Genomic DNA, 20590 nt, shown 5'->3' with positions numbered 1-20590 from the left:
AGTGGCTTAATTTAAATTAGCAACTCTGACAAAGCAGCATTAGAGTCAGCAAGAAACGACAATGGCCTGACCAATCTGTTTTCTTTTCAATCAATCAAACAACCGAAGACTTGGCCTACAAGTCTAGATGGAAGAGTATATTGAAACACAAATGAATGTGTTATTTCACATGCTGTGGTTTTTCACGATGATGATGCAGCAGCAAAGAGGATGCCTCGAACAGTAGAGGGCACTGTAACCTCAAAAATAAGCTTCAAATGGGGCTAGAGTTGTGCCTTTTTGCAAGCACAGCTGATCAGACACAAATGCCCTGTTCCAACCGAAAAAAGAGCTCTGTTCGTTTCGCAGTAGCTCAAGAAATTAGAGATGTAAAAAAGCAAGGAGGGGTGGGACTTATAGGAAGTGGAAAGGCATGATCACTACAAATTTCCACATGAACAAATTGAAAAAAAAGGGATGAATTCCACCAAGTTGCTTGATACTGTGGCACATCTTAATGTTTTGTGAACGCAGTCTTTAAAGCCTGAGTTGGGTGCTATTCTTAATGAAGTTTAAGAATGTATAATGAAGTATTTAGGATCATGTTCTGAGACAGATTGTCAAAAAGTTGAAAAGGTGAGGAAGGAGGTGAGAAGATGCAACTGCTGTTTTTAGTCACCAAAAGGGACTCCATGTACCATTTTCAAACTTTTCTGTGTAAAAATTGTTATCACATTTTTAGTTTTTTATGGGTATAAATTAAAGGGTTTGTAGCCTCAGTATCTTTTTTTCCTCCTCTTTATGAGGCATCTAGCAAAAAGAACAGATTTACTAGGAAAGGATGCCCTGCAGCCCTCAAAGTAGCGCTTAGTCACTTCAGTTTGTCATAAAGGATTCACCCTTTCTCAGTCATATACAGGAAGCAAACAGCATTCCCAAGCCACGATTTTGTTTGTCATTTAAGGGGTGTTTGATGTGTAGGATTATCCTGCCTTCAGTCTTGTCTGCCATGTTGCTTAGTTTGCCAGAGGCACTTTCTATCACTGTCTTAATGTGCCTCTTCTCTACCTTCAGTAACCAGGGCAGCAAAGCACATTCCGGAATCCCCACCGAAATGAAAATCAGGTTAAGCAAAGTGTGAAACAGAAATAAACTTGCTAACATCTGAACAGGCAAGCTTAGACCCTGCTGCTGATTCTGACACAGCTGCTTGTATTTCACAGTGGTCCACAAGCTTCTCTTGCCAAAACAGATTTGCCAGTAAATCTCCACCAATCTAGATATACTGACTTCAATATGGCAACATATTTCAGGAGCCCTACCGTTTCTCACATCTGGCTGCTCTGCCAGTTGTTCACTGAAAAGCTATTCTGTGAGCACTTCCAGATCATTGCTTTTCTCCTGCTTCTGTTCTCGGTCCATTGCTGGCCTTCCCGTATTTCCACCGTAAGTGGTGTCTATATTCTCAATCTCACATAGGGAGCATCTGCCATGAAATATAGTAGTAGCTCAGCCCATGTTCATATGGTCCTGTTCTGTTGTTATCACTTAAGCTTCTGCTCGTTGCTTCAAGCCGTTTCCTCCGTGTTCTCTGATGCATCTTTTGGCAGCTGCTACTTAGAGACACACCAGATAAACACTGACTCCATAAAAAATTAAGTAAAACCACCATGGCTAGTAAATCAGGTTAGGGGAAGCTGGATCCATCACTTCTGCTTGTAAATATTGAGTTCTGTGGTCCTCGGAAAACTTACTCTGTAATTTGCTCCTCCAAATAGAAGCATAATGAGATGCAGTTGCTGTGGCTGTGAATCATGGCATCTATGCCAAATTAGCATGACTACTCACAGTGGCCAAATGCCACGCAATGAGTATGTGGCGTGTACAGCAAGAGATCCTCATTTTGAAATCTGTAAGGAGATTATGTCATGCAGAGGAGTTAAAAGTCCTCAGAACAGTGAAGAATTACAGAAACATTCCAGGCCTCAGTTGGGAGGAGATGATCACACTCCATGCCTAGGAAGGGGCATTGCCAAATCTCCCCAGTCAGCTGCTCAATAGGGCAAATGAATAATGAATGCTGTGCTGCTTTCATCATTCTGTCTGCAGCAAGGAAAGAAGGGTACCTGTAAATATGTTAAAACTACCTAAAATGTTCCCAGTGTAGCCTAAATTTCTTTCCCGAAGTCATAGTATTTAGTGTTCCTTTTTTTTTTTTTTAACTATTTTTTGTTTTCAGAGCTGCAGGGAAGCACTTAAAGTAGCATGAATATATGGTACTGGAAACAGAAGGCAAAGAAGTAAGAAAAATTCTGGTGGAGACTAATTAGGTTTTCTGAGTCACTAATGTTCTTCAGTGTTATTCTGGCAGCAGGAAGCCTGAGACTTATAATCAACACTATAAAAACAAAAGAAGTAATTTCTGTGTCAAAGATAGAAGGGCTTTCAGGACCTCTCATTCAAAATATGTGATTTTTTTGTTTCTTTTGTTGTTGTTGCCAGGGTAGGCAAGCTAGGCAAATTGTTCTTATTTGTTTCTAGTAGAAACAAGTTTTTGCTTGTATGAGCAGTTAGCCATACAGACACAGATAATCCAGTTCTACAGAGTTTTTCATATATACAAAAGTTAAAGTGAAGCTGCAACTTTAAAAGTGAGAGAAGATACATATAAGCAGACATGTGCAAGTAGAGATCAGATTATTAACCTACCAGTAGCATACTTTCCCCTCTTCAGAATACAGGTAATGTATGTTTAAAGGGTTAGCTCAAGGGGGAATATTTGTATCCTGCAGAAAGTGCACTGGTCCCACAAAGCTTTTAAATAGGACAAGGTACACACTATAATAGCTTGCCACTGCATTCTGCTATTTTTGTTTTTCCCTGGAAAATTCCTCTGTGTACGAACTCCAAGGGCAATCCTGCTTTACTTTACTACAATCTTTACTTCTGCCTTACAAGACTCCTTTGCCTTCTGCACTTAATATTCAGCCTGGTCTTCACAAGAATGGGTCCCAATTATTTCTGTTTTCATAAAGATCTTTCTGTAAGTAAGAATTTGTCTGCTCTGTGACTGAAGCACAAGTAGTATAAATAATGAGTTAAGTCAGATATGGCCATATGGCATGGAGCTCAAAATGCTGTAACATCCCAGTTAGTTACCTGAGGCTCTGAGCTCCACATTGCTGCAGCTCTCTTGCTGTCAGCACTCAAAATGGCTCATTTAATGCTAGGTTGAGTACATCTAACCATGCAGCAGTCACACAATTGTTTTCTGAAGAGACATACTTTCTAGAACATGCCTTCATTGCATGCTAACCTTGGATTAAATGAACCAAGGAAAGGGAGCCTGAAGTTCCCTAACTTGCTACAATGCAGTCCTGCTATTATTAAGTCTGCTGCTGAACGTGTGAAAGTGTGGGGGATCAACACAAACTTCACAGAAGCAAAGCCCTGTGGTAGGTGGAAACGGCAGCCTTGTCACAAAATCTGCAGAATGTGCTCTGAGGCAGTGCCACTGGAACAAAGCAGAGCAGTAAAAGAAACATCATTACAGACTGAAAAAAGGAATCTCTACAGGCACCCTTATTCAGATCACCTTGAAGGTGACTGAAGAGAGAAGGGGTTGGTATTGGTAATAAACTAGAAAGTGAGGGTCTCACTTGAGGCAAGAGAAAAAGAGAGAACTGGTGTCAAGAAACAATACAGAAGATGAGAATGAGTGGAGGGGGAGGAAAGCAAGCTCTGGACTGTTCAGTCATGAGGTGTGCCCGTCCAGTGTCCTGTTAGAGAATATATAGGAACTGCCAAGGCCAATGTGCTTCACTTGCAGGGGCTTACTCCTGCGGACTGTGAATTATTTCCATCGACAGTGTGTCACAACCACTATCCAGCTGAGATTGCTGATATCTGTCAGAGTGATTTGGAAACATGAAGAGACAGTCCAGTGATCACAGAAAATGTGTGAGCAAAGAGATAGAGAAGACCAAGCAGAAACAGAAATGTTGTGTTCCAGAATGTGCCTTGTCCTGGGACAGCAGAAAACCGTGGAGCAACATCTTATGGATTTTGCTTTCCTTGGACAAAAGAAGTTAAGACAATCTGATTAGATGATGTCTCTCCTGTGGACTTGTAAATATCCTTCAGCACCCTTGAGAGTTGAGAAAAATCAAATTTATTTTCAGAGGTATACTTCTTTCCTTCCCCTCCTTTTTTTCTATAAACAGAAAGATATGTGCTGATTTATTGGAGTCACTCCTTTCACTGTGATGTGCAGGATTAGTAATGAGCTACACTGTCTGAAACGTGATGTTGGATATTAAACATAGCACTTCCCAAAAAAATATGTGATTCCTGTGATGATATAAGCCCAAGCTTTATTTCTTACTACTTGTATCTTATAGATTGAAACAAATGTCATTTTATTTTTAGACAATAAAAATGCAGCTCTTCTGAAGTAGTGTTAGAGGTTTTCTGTAGCAATTCACAGTTGCTGAATATGGGCACCTTTACATTTAAGAATGTGATGCTCTGTTTTTTGCACACTTACCATAACTTTTAAAACCTTTAGAATTGTTTAGTAGTATGTGCCTTTGTAACCAGGTTCTGTGGGTGGTACCTGTTGAAATAAATTGCCTGAAGAGTTTTATTAAAACAGCCTGAAGGTAATTGATCTGCTGCAGGCTGAGTAGGCCCAGTTAATCTCAATGGCTGAGCCATCTCCCAGCAATTTTATGAACCTTAATAATACCAACCCTTCAAGTTTCTAAGTGTTCCATGACTCTATTGATTTTGGCAAAAATTGAAATATAGGTTCCAGGAGTTAAAAATCAGCAGAACGTATCATATTGCTCTTTTTCCATGCTGGTTACACGCAAAACTCTATCTGGAGCCCGTACCCTTCAATCATTCAGACAGCAACAATAGACTCCTTTGGTTACCTTTGAATTTATAACAAGGCTACTCAATTAAAATCAAATATGAAAAAGAGCAGATTGTGGGACTTTTTCTCCTGAAAAGCAGGTAGGGAAAATAGTAGGTAGTCTTCAAACACTTTAAAGGTGTTCCTTTTATGCCTTCATTTATATTTTGTGTATAGTAAGCACAGATAAATGTTTCTTGCAATATGAAACTGCCACACATAATTCATGTCAGAAGAAGAGCCTGGGTACTCAGGAGACTGGCTGTCTTATGTGAAAAATAGTATTTCTTCCTTGCTTGCTTTTTTGAGATCAGTGTAATACATGTCCTTTGCAGTTATCTCCCCAAAACAGGTAGTGGTAAAAGGGTGATTTTCCCTCAGCAAGCAAAGAAACGTGGGGCCAAGAGAACTTGTGGACACACAGGCCTTCTGTCAAGTCCCACAAGGCTTGTTTGTTTAGTACCAGTTTGTATCTTCACATCCTTATTTTGGTGCAAATAGCCTTACTACCTACCACAAAGACAGCAAAAGCAATCCTTCTCACACTTTCATTATCTCAGTAGCTGAATCTGAACCAAAATTACCTTCCTATGCTAACAATGTGCCAGCTATGTATCTGTCAGTTTTAAAAAAATACTAGTATGGTATTTGCCACATTAGACTCAAACCTTGTGTTTCACAGGATAGGATTCATAATTAGGAAAAGGAGATGGGCATAAAGAGGTTGTAAACATTTTAGAAGACACTCACATATGTCAGAGGAAAAAAGTGGAAAGGCTAGGCAAAATAAACAGAGTTGACTGGAAAACTCAGACATAGAAAACTTGGGAGCAGGAACATAAAATAAAGAGTGCAGAGGGATAAAGAAAAGCCTGAAGACAGCAATGAGGAGCACTTGGAAGGCAAGGAGTAGGTACAGTCAATAAAGATAAAAATAAGAAGAGGTCAGGGAGGAAAGAGTGAAATGGATCTGTTTGGAGAGGTTGCAGTTACTATATTTAATCAACATTATCAAAAAGTGGTAATTAAATTAATGTATCCCTATCGTATGAGCTGCTGCCTGAGCACTGTTCTGTGCTGAGCAAGAGAGCACAAATAGGAGGAACGGCGGCTTTGCTGTAGCTGGGTACAGTTGTGCTGTATATTCACCGCTCTTCAAAAAAGAGTAATTAGAGTAGGAGCTACAGGGATTGCTACTGGCAGCTCCTGAAGGTAACTGCTCTGGAAAAGTAATGAAACATCTCATGTCTCAAGTGTCCGCGTTACACAGAGTTTCTGTGCGATAGGGCCTTTGAACCTCTGAACCCAAAGCAAGGGTTTGGCTGGATCTGCATGGTGCTCATGAGCAGACGCCGCACTGCAAAGGCAAACCCGCAATAAAACTCCAGAACAAGGAGTAGTAGGAGGAAGAGGAGTGTTTTCTGTGGTGTGGAACCCCTTAGGACAAACCAACAACACAGGCAAGTTACCTTCTGGGAGTTAAAATTTTGGGAATTTGGGCGGGTACTTCTGGGGTGGACTCACTTTAAGCTGACGCTGTTACAAAGCTGAACGGCCCGGGAACGGAAAAGCCAACAGAGAGAAACACCAAGAGGTGACGGAGAACGAGGCTGCAGCACCGCGGGGGCCACGGCAGGCCCGCCCACACGAGGAGCGGCGGGAAAACGGCGCCCGTCCCTCCGAAAGGACAAGGAACGAGTGAGCGCGAAGAACCCCGCTCCCGCCTCCTCCTTCACCTCCTTCACCTCCTTCACCTCCTCCTCCTCCTCCTCCTCCTCCTCCTCTTTTCCCCCGCCCCTCCTCCCCGCCGGGCTCCGGGGCGGCGCGTCCGTGAGCGGAGGGGCGGAGCGGGGGGCGCGGGAGCCGCTCCCCGCCCCGCCGGCAGCGCCGCCCCCGCCCCCACGTGTCCAGCCGGGCGGAGCGGGCGGCGGCGGCGGAGCGGGGACCGGCCGCCCCCTCGCCCCGTTACGACGAGCCCGCCGGCTGCGGCTCCGCCCCGTGGCCTCCGGGCCCTGCCAGGGGGTGGAGGAAGCTCCTCGCTTAGCACCGCCCCCCTCGGCTCGGCTCCCCTCCCCTCCGGCGCGGCGCCCCGGCCCCGGCGGGGACTATGCGGAGATGGTCGTCCCGAGCCGAGGCAGGAACAAAGAGTCTCCGCCGCTCAAGCCCGGGCAGCAGCAGCAGCACCAGCAGCAGTCACCGGGCGCCAGCCCCAGCCGCGGCCGCCGGCCGCACTCGCCCGGCAGGCAGGGCTCCGGCGGGGCCCGCGCCATGCGGAAGGGAGGCGGCGGCCGGCGGGGAGCCAGGGGCGACCCCCGGGGACCCTACCGGGAGGGGCCCGCTACGGACGGGGAGCGGGACGTGCTGGGCCGCGGCCCCCTGAGTCTCCTGCGCGTCTGCGGGGACCGGCTCCGAGGTGAGGTTCCTACCCCGAACCCTGCCCCCTCCTCGCTCCCTCTGCCCCCGCTGGGATGGGAGCCAGCCCTTCCGCCCGGGGGAAGTGCGGTGGGGCTGAGCGTCGCTTCCCGTCCCTCTTTCCGGCAAGTGGCGGTACCCTTGCCCCGTGGCACGGGCTGGCTGTTGCCGGGGGAGGGAGCGCCGGGACATCTTTCCCCGGGAAGCAGCGATCGGGGTCCGGCGGGCGGGAAGGTCCCTCCCGCGGGAGGGAAGCAGGAAGGGAGGCGGGCGGGCGGTGTCTGGCACTGCCCGGGGCAGCGGCGGCGGGGTCGCGCTCCCGCTCTGCCCGGGCCCGTGCTCCAGCCTGTCACAGCGCGGGGAGGGTGAAGAGAGAGAAAAGCTGACAAAACCCACACGGTGATCGGCGAGACGGGGGCGAGGAAGAGGGAAAGGGCTTTTTATCACTTCAGCATCCTTTGGGGGAGAAGTGGGGAAACGTGCTGTTTGTGTAACTAACTCTTGTTGAAACAGCCTCTCTGGTGATGTTGACTATCGCAGCTTGCAGTGCTGGCATGACCAGCTTATTTCTGCTGGAAAGCATGCAGGGTTGTGTATTCTTTCAAAGTCTGACTTTCTGCCTTAGCAAATTTGCCAGTAACATAGCTATGTAGAAATCCCCTTTTGTCAAGTTATTCTGTAAAAGTTATTTCAGAAATTAAAAACCTGATGATTTATATATTCACCTTAGTAGTCTCTCTGTGATGTTTAAAGCTTTTATGTGTAGTTATGAACTTACTGTATGAAGTTTCTTTCAGCATTTTTGAGGTCTAGTCTACTTTTTTTACATAAAACTAATGTTGCAGAGTTCAGATTTCCTTTTATAGAGGCTGTGCTTAATTGATGCTTAAGGTGCTTGTGTTCTTTTGGCAGTATTTGTTGTCGACAGAAGGGCCTTCATCACAAAAGCTGATAGCAAGATATGGCTCACGGTCCTTCTGGGTAAGTGGAGGAACACATCATGGGGGGAAATAGTGGTCTTTTTACCTTTCTTTCTCTGGAACTGTAAATTGTATCAAAATATATTTGGAAATATCACTTGGAAAAAGGAAAAAACAAAGCTGATGTTGAAAAGGGAAAGGAAATAACTTCCTACCTGGTAACTTTTGTAAAGCTGTTACTGTAGCAGTTGGTGTGGTATCACAACATTTATAGGAAAAATATTTCCACGTATTTATGGATTTCTCCTATCCAGTCATTAATTTCTAGGGAAAAAAAAAAGAAAAAGGCAGCAGCTCTTACTAAGTAATGTAATCGCAACAGCTTGTTTGGGAAGAAGTATGGGTGGACGTACATACAGTTGTAGAGGGATGTAAATTCAGATGTTATTATCTTTGGGAATATTTTTGAGGAAATAATGAAATGGCTTATGGCCAAAATCTTGAAAAAAAACACCTAAAGTGTTTGTAAAGAGATACATTCCTAGAGTTAACAAATGTTAAGTAATAGCATATTTATCAGATGCACAATTAGATAGACCCTGAAAGGTATTCTAGTAAGGAGTGTCAGGGTATTCCAAAGATGCTGGTACTATTAATCAGACCACCAGCAGTCCTGGCTGCCGAAGGGGGTTTCTTCAATTTGATGAATTACATTGCAAAGTAGTAGCAGGGAAACAGCCCTTAGCTTACAAGCTAATTAATGGATAAAGTGTTCCTGAATTGCTTTACTTACATCTATTTATTCAGCATTTCCTAGACTCGTAGTTACTTAAATGGCATAGAAATGTTAAACTGATGGTCAGAATTGAAAAATGCTTTCCTCTGATTGAAATTTGAGATCAGAGAGAGTTTTATAATTTCTGGAATTTGAATTTGTCTGTGAAACCCAGATAACCAATTAAATATTTCAGGGAGGTATTTTCCTTTTTAATGGTAGTAAAACCTTAGTAGCAAAGTATGTAATAACGTACAGTATTTGCAGTAGCAAAGAATGTACATACACTACATATGAAATAGTGAGTTTTGATTGAGTGGAATTTGAATTTTTGTTGTTGCTTTGCTTAAGCTTTAAGGCCCGTATTTTAAAAACAGAGGCTCCCACAGCTGGAGCTGGTTTAATTATAAAGTGTGAATTTTTTTCTCTTATGAATTATCTCCAATTTATGTGCAGCAGTAAAGTTGTCAGACTTTCAAGGATATTCTTATACAACACTTCACCCTGTTATGTTGTTAGGGTTTTTTTTTCATAATGACCATTGACTTGAGGCCTTACTCCTGAAGACACCCTTATTATATTGCACAGAATCTCAAAATGTAACAATTTGACTAAGCTGTAGAAGTAGTCAATACTTGCAGGTTCCTCATTGTTTTAAGTTCTGCTATATTCCTACCTGATCACTTTGTGGATATTTGCAAAATATGAAGCAGTTTATTGTACTCTTCACATCCTGATGGATTACAGTACCTCAGCATTTGTTGTTCTCTTGGTAAATAAAGCCAAGGATGGCTTTATTTTTCAGTATTTAATTGCCAGAATTAGAATCCTTTTTATATGCTATTCATATTGCTTTTCTTAGAATGGCACACAGGCAAAAATAGGAAATCTATCAGATTTTATATAATATCCCTAGTCTGCAAAAATCTTATCATATGCTTTGCTTTTAGGGATTCTTAGGCTGGGTGAGAAAATGGCATCTGCAAGTTCAAGTACATAGTAGCTGTGTGTTTATAGCATTAGAACTATAGTATTCCCTTCCTGTCCCCTCCTTCATTCCCTCTCCAGTAGGGACATTAATGGGATCAAAGGATGGTAATTTAACAGAGCTGAGCGGCATGTTTTCCATCAGAAGCTGGCTTAATGCAGTCTGTTGAAAAATGCTGATTTGGACTTATAGTGGAAGTCTATGAATTAAGCCCATTGTCTCTTGGAATATGAGTAATTAACATAAATTGCTGTGTGATTATGAAAGGTCTTGACTTTGTACTGATAATAGAATGATACTGTGAAGATGTATATGAAATTCTCCAGAATAACTGTGAATGTATTTACACTTACTGCATTGACTTTCAATAAAGCATTTACTGAAGGGAAGAATCAGATTTAAAGATATTGTTTCCTCTATGAAATAAGTGGTATGTCTGGATGTGAAATGTAATTTCCATAATAATAGATAATTTATTTTCATCAGTAAAATATCGCATATTTGCCTTATTTGGATCAACATGAATTTGAGTTAATGAAAAGTACAGGCAACTAATACGCATTGGACTTTACTGTATATTCTTACCTAACATGTGATCTCTTTTAAAATTGTTATTTTTTTATAGCTGGGGTGTGTTTATATGTGAATGTATTTCAGCATCTAATCTTACTGGGAATCTCAGGAATGTTGCTGAGAAATGAAATAATGCCTTGTACAAATGTGTAACTATTACTTAATAAGCAATAACTAAGAAAGGTATGGGCTGCTCTGTTTCTTTCCATGCGATTACTGCAAAACATGATTTTTGTGTGGAATATGGTTTGCTGCATTGCTGATAGAGCTAATGTGCTTACCTGGAATTCCATGTCACATCAATACCTGCTTTTCTGAAAAAGACATTTGCTGCTTTCCTTGAGAACTAAAGTAAATGTCCTTAGTATAAAAATAATCCCTGGAGCTCCTGAACCTTTCCTAAAACATTAAGTTCTGCTTATACTGATTTTTTTCTACAAAGTATGAAAAAAGATGAGGTTTTAAGTGAAAGATTGAGGTCTTCATTTTCCAACTGGAACCCAGGCTTGTCTTTGCAAAACCTACTTCAGGGATGGAAGTGGAGCTGTAAAATTCTGAAGGAAGTTTCAGTGTGGTGTAGTACCACCTCAACTTCTGTGCAAAGTGTTTAGCATGAGGTCAATGTTGTTAAATTGCACCAGCAGCTAGTTTAGAAATTTTTTTTAGGTAAATTTTTTTCTGCTTTTCTTTTTGTTTTGTGGTGGTATTTTTTTGTAGTTGTTTGTTTGGGTGGTTTTGGGTTTTTTTTAATTTTATTTTTTGTCTTACCCAGCTTCACCTTGGACTTCTTCACATACAAAACTTTAATTTTAAAATTAGGTCATACTGCAACAAACTACAGTTATGGACCTTGTAGAGATCATGATAACAAGTACTGTCAACAGCACTTCCAGGCTCTGTGTTGGAGGAATATATAGACTATATATATGGAATATATATATTGGGTATATATACTAGGGCATGAAGTGCACATTAAGTCCACTCCCATTCCACATAAATTTGTGGATTTGCAAAGGTGTTTTTCTTTCTCTTATTGCTGTTGCTTTCCAGAAACAGACAATCCTCGTCTTGTAACATGCAGCCTGAACAAATGTATGTTCACTAACCCTCAGACCATGACAGCATGCAGGCATTGCTGGGTATTTTACCAATGTCCAAGCAACTTCACCCATTCCACATCTTCAGAGAGGCAATGACAGTGTCTGGGTAGTGGAACGGGGGAAGGTGTGTGCCAGTCAGCACCCTGGAGAGGGACACAGTACTCAGCACCTTTCTGGCCACAGCTGGGTGTAAGCAGGGAGGGTGGTTGTCCTCTCCAAATTCTCTCTGCCCCATACAGCCTATGTGAATAAGAGGGCTCTTCATTAACCATGAAGATTTTAATGGATTAAAGACAACTAGTCTGCCAGATCTTTCTATGGCAGAAATCCACTCTGTGCCTGGAGAGCAACTAGAGACACCTTCAGTCTAGGAAAAGCACGGTGGTCCCTCTAAATACCTTCACATTATCCCTCACTCATGCAGGCCTTGCTTCCATGGTAAGCTGCATATGTTGTCAGTGCTGCCAAGCAAAATGGAGTGGTTCCTGCTCTTTCTGGACCTTGTCATGCTCCAGAGGTCAGAGACTTAGAGTGTTACCCCACTGATTTATCAGCATTTTTCTCTTCCCTTTGTCCCTCAGACTACCTCCTGTGTTCTGTACCTACATGGCAGCAGTGTAGGTAGTCTTCAAATGGGCAAATGGAATTTTACTGCCTGCAGAGTCTATCTTTTTTTTAGCAATTATAGTCTCAGTTAGATTTGTGTTGGTTGTCATGGTCCATTTGGATTTCTCATATTTACAGTGTGTTCTGTAAATTAAAATTTATTTTATGAGTCCATTGGGAAAGAAAACAAACAGACGTGACAAACAAGGGCCAGTCCACTTTGTACAGAGTAGTCTGACATAGGAATTCACTAATTCATCATTTAAGTAATGAGGTTTTGAACTCACAAGTTCTCTAATTCAACTTGAAACTTCTAATAATTACCTAGGTGGGAGTGTTCATCCTTCCTTTTTCATCATGATGCTGGCATCCCCTGTATCACACCGAGAAGCACGAAAGCCTCAGGAGTTCAGCTGCTGCTGGATCTCCTTCAGAAACTTTTTGGCTAAGCTGATGTGTTTACGCCTTAATGCTTGGAAGTTTGGTCTATAGCCTTTCCATGAGCTTCCATTCTGAAGAAACTGCCAGATGATCAATACACCAGGAGGTGCAGGAGATGGCTGCAGGAGACAGTAAGCTGCCGGTGATAATGGCTGCAGAGTGACCTTTAGCCCTTTAAGGCCACCAGGTCCTGCCTGTTTGTTGCCCTTGCTTTGACCTAGCAGCATGGCTTGTAGCGTGCTTCAGGCCTTAGCATGAGTTAGTGAAAATCTAAGCAGGAGCTGAGTGACCAGTCACAGCAGGCATCATAAAAATGCTAAAAATATTTATTCTTATTTTAAAAAATGCTTGTAATTCAGTCTTGTTGTTGATAACTGAAATACGTGCATTAGATACTGTGGGTCAGCTTGAGTGATGCAGGATATAGGTGGAAACACTGCCTAGTGCTGAATACCATAGAAAATTTTCAAAGACCTGGCCGTGAAGGTTAATTCAGATGTTCCTAGTCTTCTGTTTGCTGGAGTCTTGAGTACCTTCTTTGCATCTCTGAAGTAGTACTGCAGTTACTGCAGTGAACACGATTTCATGTTCAGTTACTTAAATATTTGAGTAACTTCACACCTTTTGTTTCCTTTACAGCTGTTTTTGCAGGAGTCCTACATTGGTAAGGTGAAATTTATTGCTTCAGAGTAATATAGTATTTTAAAATAATAAAAATATAATTTTTAGTTATTTTTAGAGAAGATATTTATATTTAGAACTTTCCTCTCAAGACTAAATTATCTCTGAGCTGAACAATTCTGTTCTTGTGAAGCTGATGTGAAAGGTTTCTTAAGCCTGTTCAGAGACGAGTGAAGCCTGCTTTTCAGGTGAAAAATTGCTGCTTAATCATTAAGTGTCTGCACTTTAATTAAAATACATTACAGTATTATATGTAATATATAGCATTATTATATTATTACTAATGCCATAAGAGAATTTAATAAATACTTTGTGTTCATATTTTTTCAATTTAAAATTATCTGGATAGATGACAGTATTGGTATAATATATGAGTAAATTACAATAGCAATTTATAAGTAAACTTGGGGTATTCATTGAATGTTCTTTGGTGTCTATGACTTAGGACATATTCTAAACCTCTTTATTCCATTTTAATTGTTGTTATTTTTTGGCAGGTGTCACATAACAACTCTTTTTGAAAATGACCGTCATTTTTCTCACCTGTCAACACTAGAAAGAGAAATGGCTTTTCGCACAGAAATGGTTAGATTATGTTTCAGTGTTTGGAAAACTTCTGTCTGTAATCTGATCATGGGCTTCCCAAAATTTCTTAATACATTTTGCATAAGTATACATACTGATCTCTTTCAACTACTATGCATTACACTTTTGTGTGCAGAGTATTTGTGTGACATGCAGCTGATCCCTATGGGTGTATCACTTCACAGTTCACTTATAATCTAAAAGTATGATTCTGGAGGACTCAAAATAGAAAAACTGCAAGTACCTTATACCTTGCTTCAGTTACAGTCTTGTCATGCAGCCGCCTTTTCTTAATATTTTTTCAATTAATAAATGTTGGCATATATATGTGTGTGTGTGTGTACACACACACATCTTTTGTCTGCTTTTATTTTGAGACTTGTGAAATACTATGCTAATGTGTAGTTACCAGCCCAAATGAGAGATTTCAAGGTATGCTATGAAACAAAGTGGAAAGAAACCCACATTGCTTGTTGCAGTGGCAGTAATAGAAGAGATTTGAAAAACTGAATAGTCATCTTCAATAAGCCTGTCCTGTTTGTTGCATTATGAAATTTGTTTTAAAATGAAGCTTGCATACAGGGGTTCCTGAAGCAGAAGTGATGTCTTTAATTGTAAATAATAAATCTGTTCTCCTGTAGGGTCTTTATTATTCCTACTTCAAGATCATTATTGAGGCACCATCGTTTTGGAATGGAGTATGTGCAATTATGAATGACAGACTAACTGAATATCCTTTAGTGATTAATACCTTAAAAAGGTTCAATCTTTACCCAGAGGTGAGCTATGTTTTAAATATAATACCTTCTGCACATCTATTGTTGTTTAAGCTTTGATTACAAATTTGTAAGAAATGTTACTCTGGAAACTATGATTGTAAAGATACAGTGACTAATGAAGTATTGCTTAAGTACTGTACTTCAGTTTCAGATTTTAAATGAGAAAGTTACTTCATACATTGTGATCAATTTCCAAACTTCAAGTATTTTCAATCAAATGTGAAAGCTGTCTAAATCTTAGTATTTTGTGCCCTAAAGTTGCAGACCAGTTCTGTACTTCTTGCCTTCTTTTGTTCTTTTCCCTGAAAGCAGGTAAGTTGCTGACATGATGTATGTACTTCAGGAAATAAGACATGTGAAGTATCAGTAGTATGTGACAATAATGACTGTAGTGATACAGGTTGCGAGAGGTTATTTTGTTTTCCGTTTTGTGTAGGACATACAAAACTGACAGAATTAAACACTTCGGAGTTCATGGTGGCTGTGAAATCCACGAGTGCTAAGTTTACTTAGATGTTGCAGAGGAAATTCCTCTGTGGAAGACTGACTGCTGTTGTTTTGAACATACTTAGTGTTAAACTTGTTACCTGATTAGATCACATTCCTACTCTGCTTTTTTGTCAGTAAAAAGAACATGTGTTTTAAGTATAGAAATGTTGAGGTTTCTGTCTCTTAAGGTTTTGCCAGTGTGTCTCAAACATTTTGCAAAGGGAAGACTCCTTTGGTTAGTGTACATTTCTGTTATTTCATGTGTCAGCAGCAGCTTATTTTTATGAGAACCAGCTAATAATGGCTGCAATTGTTGGGTACTAGCTTTATACTCATTCTCCTGCTCTGTTGGAGCAGAGCTGCTTCCAGGAACTGTATGTGTACGAGTTCTTGGTGTGCATGTATTTGTACAAGTTGCACATAGTGGTTTCATTTGCTTCTTAAGTCCTTGCTCTGGAAGAACTAAATGCTGTATAGATGAGCACTTTTTGTTGCCCTCTCACATGTTTAGGGTTGGCTTGGAATTTTTTTTTAACTCCAAAGAGATTGCAATTCAGTTCTAGAAATGCCACATTATGAACATCATTTGAATACTAAAGAGTTGTTTCCTTTAGCTGAGAAAGATTTATTGACTTCAGCTAGAGTCTGACTTTCAAATATCAGAGATAACTGGTCAAATGAACTTGTTCTAAAGACTCATCAGTATCATCCTGAAAGATGACTTAAGTAAATTAGATAATGAAATCAAAACAAGAGCAATCAGGTATAGTGGCTGACATTCTGTAAGAGCACTTGGTTGATTACAGTGCAAAATGTGTAGACTTGTCTGTTCATTCAGAGTTTTCTAGGATTATATTGACTCTCAGAACTTGGTGATAAGGTATGAATTCATTCATCTCTTCTGTGCCTGTGTGGGCATGCAAAGCAGACAAATAGTCTTCTCTGCTCCTTTTAGTCATTTACTGCTCAATGTCTAGCCTTCCTAGATAAATAGTGCTTTGGGGTTTTTTTTTAAGTATTTCTTGAGTACTCCTGTTTCCACATAACTGTATTTATAAAACCGTCAGTAGGTGCAACTTGACATTTGAAATATGTTGTCTGAATTTATAGAATTTTCTTTTGATTATAATAGGGCTGGGTGGTGAGAAGATGCTTGTGGATTTATTTCTTGGCAGTAAAATGTTTCCTTCTGATGCTCAGTATCCAGCCATGCTTCCTGAAAGTGTTTCATTTCCTGTTTGATATTTTGGGATCTTTCCAGCTCTTTCAGCCCATTAGTAGCACTAAGGCTGAATTTTAATAAAATGTTTGTTTGTTTAGTAGATTTTAAAATTAATTTCATCAAAACCAGTCTGGGAATCCCATTGCTAAACAGGATGTTTAATTAAGAAAAATAAAACAATTCCCTTGCATGTACAGCCAGTACTAGCCTTGAAAACTTCAAAAAAAGGAAAAAAAAAGTAAAATAAGTCTGTAGCAATCAATGCATCATTTATGTAAATTATACACATAAGCAGTAAAAAAATCTATCGAAAGCAACAAGGTAGTCCTTGTAGCTGTACAATGTTATGATCCCAATAAAGTTGATTTTCCAAGTATTTGCTCCATAAGTCAGGTTGTTCTAGTAAATGTGGTGTTTTCATTTCTGATGCAGAACGGCAGAGAGACAATGTGTTAGTTTCTGTGGCGGAGAGATAAGGTGTAAAGTTTGCTCTCTGGATGTTTGTTGTTATGGAACAGTTTATATTTCTGTGTGTGGGGGTGATAATGAAAATGTGAGGTGAAATGAGGAGTGTTGCAAAGATCCACATAGTTGGCTTTAAAGTGCACACTCAAATGCAGCTAGTAAAAGGGCTTGACTTTTCTAATGTTTTTTTATAGCAAAGGACTGTCCTTGTCCGCAGAGATCTCCTGGGTCTGAAAGCTAGGCTTTTGTTTTCCTGGTTCTGCATTTACTGCCTTATCTAATACGGAACAGTAGAATTTCCAGAAACATCACTGTGCTCCAACTGACCTAGCAATTTTGCACTGCTTACTGATTTGCTTCCATTTTTATGCCCATGTTAACTGTGTCATGTAAAGTAGCTTTTGACGAAAAAATGGGGTTTTTTGCTTCAATTACCTGACCTGATACCCTTTTAGGGAGTATTCACTTGTAAAATTTGCAGCAGACACAGGCACTTGTGGCATAAAAAGGTTAAGTTGATAAACTAATTATTGGATTTTTTTTTTGGTGCAACATTGGTTCGGCAAGAATGCTTTATGTGCTTGGGCAATGTCAGCTTTGGGGCTGGTGATGCAAATTTGCTATACAGATGTCCCTAACAAAGCACATTCAGGTGATAAGAAGAAAGATGCTGATTTGGTTCTCCAGGCCTATTGATGTCTGTCTGGAGATGGGGCAGGTGTCTGCTTCATGTATGTGCACGTGCACTGCCAGAAGCGCCTGGGCACAGATGTTCAGAAAGCTTCCAGGAATTCAGGATACCGTACTTTGTAAAGCACAACGTTGAGTCACGGAGTCTTAGTCTAGAAAGATGTAGTCATATTTTAAATATATAGGATTTACATTGGGAGGGTGTGAAGGCCCCAGATGAAGCCATGATGATTGGAGCCTTGGTGTTAACAATTGATCAATTTTAGAATCACGGAACAGTTGAGGTTGGAAGGGCTGTCTGAAGGTCGTCTAGTCTGAACACTGCTCGAACCAGGGTGAAGTAGAGCAGGTCGTTCAGGGTCATCTCCAATTTCATTTTGAATATACTCCACCTCTGGGCAGCTTGTTCCAGTGTTTGACAGCTCCCAAATTAAGAAAGTTTTTTCCTGTGTATAAATGGAATATCCTGTTTTTGAATTTGCGCTGTCTCTTCTCTTGTCAACTTAAAAGAGTCTATCTGAGTCATTTGTATTCTATGTTCTCCTTGTCTTGGGCAGCCCAGAGCTGGATTCAGCACTGCAGATACAGTCTTAGCAGTGCTGAGTAGAGGGGGAGAGTTGCCTCTCTTGTCCTGGTGACATACAGCTGATGATGTATTTGGCTTTTTGCTGGCTCTAGTACAAATTGTCCACCAGGACTCACAGATCCTTTTCTGCAAAACTGCTTTCTAGGTGGTCAGCTTCTAGCTGTACTGGTGCACGGTGGTGTTTGTCCCCAGTGTAGGACTTTGCATTTCCCTGTTGGGAAGATTCTTGTTGGCCCATTTCTCCTGCCTTTTGAGGTCCCTCCAAGTGGCATCACAAGGATCAGTCACTCCTTCCCGTATTTATCCTGCAGACTTGGTGAAGATGTTCCCTTGTGCCATCATCTAGTCTTAAGAAGTAGAACAGATTGGCACCAGATTAAAAAAATATCCGCAGCTGTCTCCTTATCTATCAAGACAGTCATCTCAGAAGGTTATAAAGCTGGGCAGCTGTGATTCCACCTTTGTAAATCCATGCTGATTGCTTCAAATCACTTTTTTGTCCTTTGTATGTTTGGAAGTGGCTTCCAGGAGGATTTACTCCATCACATTCTCAAACACGTTGTCTGTTTTTCCTTCTTGCCCTTCTTGAAGATAGAAGTGACATAAGAAGTTTTATTAATTGTATGGGGAATGAAAAGAAAGAATCATCTTTCTTATATATGTTCTGTGACATAGGGCAGCGACAGCTAATACTGCAGTGGTGAAACATATTGTCATTCTGGGAACCCCTGGGTTATAACTTTCAAAGCAGTTCAACTGGAATGGCCACATTACTCATTTATGAACTCTATAAAGTCAGTTATATCCTGACAGAATAGCTTGGTAATGTTATTAACTAATGACTTCGCTGTGAGATGAGTTGTCATTTTTTTCTGTGTGTAAAGTACTGATGTTTTCTGTGTCAGGTGTTGAGATTTAATTGAGTTGTTGTTACAAGAACATGACAGCCTTTGCATGGAAAATGGAAATGCCCTTGTACATTGCATCTGGAAGCCCTTTGTAATGCATGCTTAAAATTAACTTATCAAGATTTAACAGAGTAAAAATCCTAAAGATTTGGTCCTCTAATATTCTTGCCAGGTGCAAAAAAAATTAACTGACTTTATTGGCTTCAATTTGGTCAACTGTCCTCTGTCAGCAACATCTGTGATTTTAATATCTGAAAAACAAAAATACTCAAATGAGGAACCTTCCAGACGATGAAATATGTAGGGTTTTTTTTCTGAGTATTGCAGCTTGAGGCATGAAATTATTTCTGTTAAAAAGCATCTAAATATCAGTAGGAATAATTTTAGGGTATTAATGAATACTTGGTCTGTTAGATGCCTTTACGAAATTATGGTCAAAAGTGCTAAGTTGCTGAGATAAAGTCTGAGTTTGAAAATAATCCTGGATGAGGGCCAGTTGTCATGAGAGGTTACTCTGGGCAGAAACTTCAAATCCTGTTTTCTTCCTAGGTGGTCCTCGCCAGCTGGTACCGCATATACACCACCATTATGGATTTCCTTGGTGTACCAACAAAGACATGTTGGACTGTAAATAGAGGAAAAGGACTTAGTCCTGTTGAAAGCTGTGAAGGTAAATTCTGTTTTATCATGGTTTGTCCTTGGAAGCATACAATTGTGGCTTTATGTATTTCCGAAATAATAAATACTCCTGTGTTACCAAGGGTGAAAATGTGGGTTTTGCTTATTAGATAACTCCTCCTGCCTAGATTGAATTCCTGTCCTGGACTTTGAAACTTCACAGTTATGATCTGAGCCTTCATAATGTTGGATTGTTACAAAGAATAAGATGTCATAAGTGTAATTGGAAGCCTACTGTACATGTATTAATTTGTGTAACTTCTGAAGGATCCCAAATACATTCCAAGTTCCTACATTTCAAGATTTCCCCCCTCAGTTTTCGAGATTTTTTAGAGAAATCTTACTTAGTGATTCTGCTGAGAAAAATCTTCTTCTCATGACCTACTATTAAGCATAAGAATTTCAACCTTATACTTTGATTTTGACACCAAAGCAAGGACACTGCTACTTTTTCGTTTTTCGGGTTTTGGGGTTTTTTTTCCACATTTGAAATATTGGCTTGTCAAGTAAGTATTAAACAATAAAAGTGTCTTACCAAGAAGTGCTTTCAAGGTGTTCTACAGTCAGTTCAAGCTGAATAATAGTTTGTGAAGTTGTTTCATTTTATCATTTAAAATGCCTTTGTGTGATGACAGGTTAGTGTTTTTCCTTTGCACAAAGGCTGTAAGAACTTCAGAGCTTGAATGGTTCACTTTCTCTAATTTTGTAAGAAACAATAGACAGTATACAACCTTTCATTCCTGTTTTTCATAAAAACAAAGCCAACAGAACCACCAGCTATTGAGACTACTGTGT

At 40.5% G+C, this 20590-nt stretch overlaps 1 protein-coding gene across 1 annotated transcript in view; it reads left to right on the top strand.

Moving 5' to 3' along the window:
• The first annotated feature begins 6903 nt into the window (after positions 1–6903).
• The window catches only part of DPY19L1 (dpy-19 like C-mannosyltransferase 1), a 44332-nt gene continuing 30645 nt past the window's right edge, over positions 6904–20590 (top strand). Inside the window, exons 1-6 of the mRNA XM_069007601.1 lie at positions 6904–7310; positions 8222–8290; positions 13352–13376; positions 13891–13978; positions 14620–14757; positions 19667–19787. Of these exons, the coding sequence (XP_068863702.1) occupies positions 7013–7310; positions 8222–8290; positions 13352–13376; positions 13891–13978; positions 14620–14757; positions 19667–19787 (739 nt within the window). The 5' untranslated portion in view covers positions 6904–7012. The remainder of the gene's footprint in view (positions 7311–8221; positions 8291–13351; positions 13377–13890; positions 13979–14619; positions 14758–19666; positions 19788–20590) is intronic.

Source organism: Aphelocoma coerulescens, chromosome 2 (assembly GCF_041296385.1).
Source record: "Aphelocoma coerulescens isolate FSJ_1873_10779 chromosome 2, UR_Acoe_1.0, whole genome shotgun sequence".
Taxonomy (NCBI): Eukaryota; Metazoa; Chordata; class Aves; order Passeriformes; family Corvidae; genus Aphelocoma; species Aphelocoma coerulescens.
The sequence above is the reverse complement of the archived record's forward strand: the minus strand, read 5'-3'. Positions and strand labels throughout refer to the sequence as shown.